Here is a 4,562-nt window from a genome sequence, read left to right on the forward strand (position 1 = left end):
AGTTCCCAAAGCAGAGTCTACAGTCATATGGTCCCCTTCCATTGTTCCCCAGTTCCGCCCAGCAGTCATTCCCACTGTGGGAACTAGCTGTACACACATGAGCAGACCAGCGGGCTGAACAGACGGGTGGTCAGGCTTCACTCAGCCATGGGATGCTGCCATGGCTTCCTATATGGGGGGGGAGGTCTTATGGAGTGCTTATGTTTAACAACACGTGAAAGGTCAAAGTGCCATCCCTCACGGTGGTTTCGTGTGTCAAAAGGTGCGACTGCGACGCTCCCTGTCAGTATAGACCAATCAGAGGAGAGGGTGAAGAAAAGGAAGACAAGTCTTCATGGATGAGAGATGTGTCCATTGTAATGTTTAGCTAAGAGGGGAACTTTTACCACGTGTGAGAAAATCAAGATGGACAATGAACAATGTCAACAAAGGGTTTTAAATGGGTAATGGCGGACAAATCTACACACTGAGAGTTCCACATCTACATGCATTGACTTGTCGAAGTGGTAAATATGACGCTCAACCAACACATAATTAACGAGTGGTTCACAGCAGGTTGTCTAAGTAACGAGTGGAAAGAGTAGCAGCCTACATTGTCAGAAGCTGGCAATTATTGTCAAACTAGACGACAAAGCCAGACGGAGCGAGAACATTGTTGGAGAGGACGGATTTGACTTCAAATAATTTAAACCCCTTTCAGATTTAAATTGAGTTTGCTGCTCAGTTTAATCCATGTTGACATCTTTTTGTGTTGCTGTTCAGATATTCTGACAGGAAGTTGATCCGGTGCCACCTCTTTAAATGACACTGAGCTTAGAGGTCCGCCGTTATAGGTCACTGAACATTTCCCAGCTCTCCGTTCCTTCAAGCCTTCTAGGCATTTAACCTCAGAACTCTGCGACAGCGATGGGCGCTACGATGGCCACTGCCATGGTTGACGTGGTGGATGAGATTGGCTATTTCAAAGAAAATAAACACACAGGCCCAAAACAGAAAGGAGATGCCAAAAAAATGTAATAAAGAGGCCTCCAGTTTATCAAAGTACGTCAAACAATAAGGAAGTCACAAAAACACGATAAGTGTTAATGACTTCCTTCAGATGACAGCTTAAAACAGACTTCTGGTACCTTTAGTATGCAAGAAGGTTACAGAGGGACACATACTTTGACTTTGTGAGTCATACAGACAACCGTGAATCGGTAGGAACATGCGCATGTATCTGACACCAACGTCTTCTACCCGAGGCTGTCCTAATATGGACACCATATTTATGGCCTTTACTGATCAGGTATAAGAACAGTATAGCTGCATGGTTGCCTGGTAGTGTATTAACGTACACAGCAGCAGTGCTACCATTCAACCAAACAGTGATTGTGAAATAGTCTGGCATTGGATATGTCTGCGAATAGACTCCATATTGACAGCTATCCCAAAGGGGAAATCAACATGTGAAACACTATTTGGTTTACTTTACATTACGTCCTACAAATTCTTGGTACACATGAAAACCAAAGCAAGATCCTATATCAGATTAACAATTAGTGGCTGAGTCTTTTATCTATAATCTTTCAGCTTGTGGTAGTAACACAACTGATGTTACCCGTGACCTGAGTCACTCCCAGCAATACCAGCAACCTCTGTAGTCATGGGCCATTCATAACAGGACTTAAGGTTTAGAACTCAAGGCGCAATGGTTCAGCCTACAGGGTTTGGGGAGAAAATCCGTTTATCCACCTCAGCATGGTTCAGCTGTTGGTGGATATGGCACATAGATATACTCCTCATCCTAGTGTGGGGAATGTGGCATATCTACCAGCATCCTGAGGTGTCAGTCGGCCATTGCCAACTGATTCAATGTCTGATGTCTATTATACAATAATGACTCAATTTCTACTTTAGATGAAACTTCACCCAACTCACCCAACGTCTAGCAACCCAAAGGTTGCATGTTCGAATATCATCATGGACAACTTTAGCATTTTAGCTCATGTTTAATAATGAAATTACCTATCAAAAGGAAAGAAAAACAAACTGCAAATATTTAATACTTTGTAGCTACTTTGCAACTACTTAGCATGTTAGCTAACCCTTCCCTCGGCACTAACCTTAACCTTTTAACTTAACCCTAAACTTAAGCATTTTAGCAACTTTGCAAATACTTACAACTTTTTAGCTACTTTGCAACAACTTAACATGTTAGCTAGCTCTTCCCCTAACCCCAACTTTAACCCCTAACCCTAACCCCTAGCATAGCTAACGTTAGCGTTAGCCACCTAGCCACAACAAATTAAACGTTTAGCAAATCCTTATCCTTGGTGATCACACACCAAAACAGCAACATAAAACACAGCGAACATGAAAACACAGCAGCACCTAAAAAGACGCCACCATGTGATTAACTTGTATTATAATGGTTAAATATAATAAATATATCATCCTCAATTGATGTAGATGGAACAAACTTTAACTAAGCGGCTAGCATAATACAATACAGTTTAACAGTGTGTGTTTAACGAATCCATGAAAACTATTTGAGATTCTCTAGCTAAGTGAAGAGGGGCCACTTACAAGACTGTAAAGGGGTTTGGAAATCCTTCAGTGTGGCTTGCATCTCAAAGTATTATAAGAGCCCTCAATGAATTTGAGTAGAGAGACCCTGCAGAGCAGAGCACTCCAAACTGCTCTGATCTCTCTCTCTCTCTCTCTCTCTCTCGCTCTCTCTCTCTCTCTGTCTATTCAATTGCAATTCAAGTGGCTTTATTGGCATGGTAAACATATGTTTACATTGCCAAAGCAAGTGAAATTTCTAAACAAAAGTGGAGGAAAAAAAAACAATAAAAAGTGAACAGTAAATATTACACACACACACAAGTTCTCTCTCTCACGCTGATGACGCTATACTCATGTTGGGCAGCGTTTCTGTAAATGATTCCGTTCTAAATTCCCACACCGAACCCACACAAATCTGGTTAAATGAAGTATGAAGCTTAAGACATATGGCAGTGCCCCGTGGCGTGGATTACATAAACAACTCGTAAATATATGATATACTTAATATGTCAGGCTTGAGATTATAAAACCCCACTTGCATTATGAAATTGATTATTATAGGTTAAATAAAATCTGTAAATCATTAGTAGCGGCCACAGAATGCACCTTGCAAAAGTTTGTAATGATGGCAATACAGGGAAATGAATCGTATCCTTGGGGTTTGATAATTGGTAAAAGTGTTGACTCATGGCGATTTTTAGCATATGCAGTACAGTCAGTGTACAACCATTGAAATACAGCAAGGACATTTCACTCTGCATGTTGAGTCCACAAGGGATTCGTCTCCAAAAGAAGGTGCGCGTGTCCTAACTCATGTTTCTAGTAGTAAATTGCAGCTATTCGGTGGAGAAACAGACTGAGCTGCTGGAAAGAAAAAACGCATGCAGGGGGAGGAGGAAAATCTAGTGACACCGTGAAATTGCATTGAACATGCCATTCTCTGCTCCGAGGACGTTCATGCTCCCCAAACTCTCATCTGCTCGCTGGATGGATGCCGCCGCCGACACAGAAGTTTGACGCAGAAAGCTCTCCAGCAGCTTTCGTTTCACGGAGAAAATAACGGCCTTATTTACCTGTCTCCATCATTTCTATGACAGTGGTCTCACGAACATTCGGATATCTGATGCGCTATTAATTTTCATTTGAGGAAAAAGAACTCGAGAAAGAGCGCTTGACCAAAAGAGGTCAATAAATAAGGAGTACGTTTTTTTGCTCCGGATAAAGACATCTAAAATGCACTTATTTGGAATATCTGTTCTCCTTGCCAATTCAGCGATTCTCTACGCAAATCTAGCCAGTGAATCGAGTCATGAATTCAGTCATGACTATTATGATTATGATCAGGATCAAGGGGATGCACCGGTACGTATTTGGATACAAGTGTTCTATTTAACGCATGCTATTCACATTACTTTATGCATTACTATTATCCATTGTAAATTATTCAATTGATATTCAAACACACTTTAACATTATATTGGGGAATGTGTGAAGGAGTGGAGGGTATGCAAGTCATAATATTTGACATAATAAGTCAAGCCATAATGCAAGTCATAATAAGTTGTTGATGATGTAAGTTACTGAACATTCACTACCGTACAGCATGTAGTGAACATAGACATCACTGACTTTTAATGGGGAAATGGGGAAAAGGCTCGAAATACATGGCATTTGATTTACTAAGCATATACCTTTTCAATTAATGAAATCATAGACAGGATAATATTTATCTCCAGTATGTTCCCTCTCACAGCTGAGGGGGAGGGGAGGGGGGGAGTCAGCTATCATGGATGAGAGGGAGCGAGAGAGCAGTGAGAATTCCTCACAGTGAAAGGATGAAAAGGAGATTAAAGAAGAGCACTTTCAAATTAGCAGAAGAAAGGGGGGTGGAGGCAGGTGTCACTGTGTGTGTGTGTGTGCCTCAGTGTTTGTGTGTGTGTGCCTCCGTGTGTGCCTCAGTGTGTGTGTGAGCCTCAGTGTGTGTGCCTCAGTGTGTGTGTGTGTGTGTGTGT

At 41.6% G+C, this 4,562-nt stretch overlaps 1 protein-coding gene across 1 annotated transcript in view; it reads left to right on the forward strand.

The window, feature by feature from the left end:
• Nucleotides 1-3,519: 3,519 nt before the first annotated feature.
• Nucleotides 3,520-4,562, forward strand: part of LOC139419710 (vascular endothelial growth factor C-like) — a 49,376-nt gene continuing 48,333 nt past the window's right edge. The window contains exon 1 of the mRNA XM_071169695.1: nt 3,520-3,912. Coding sequence (XP_071025796.1) covers nt 3,784-3,912 — 129 coding nt within the window. The 5' untranslated portion in view covers nt 3,520-3,783. The remainder of the gene's footprint in view (nt 3,913-4,562) is intronic.

The sequence above is a fragment of the Oncorhynchus clarkii genome, chromosome 10, assembly GCF_045791955.1.
Source record: "Oncorhynchus clarkii lewisi isolate Uvic-CL-2024 chromosome 10, UVic_Ocla_1.0, whole genome shotgun sequence".
Classification (NCBI taxonomy): domain Eukaryota; kingdom Metazoa; phylum Chordata; class Actinopteri; order Salmoniformes; family Salmonidae; genus Oncorhynchus; species Oncorhynchus clarkii.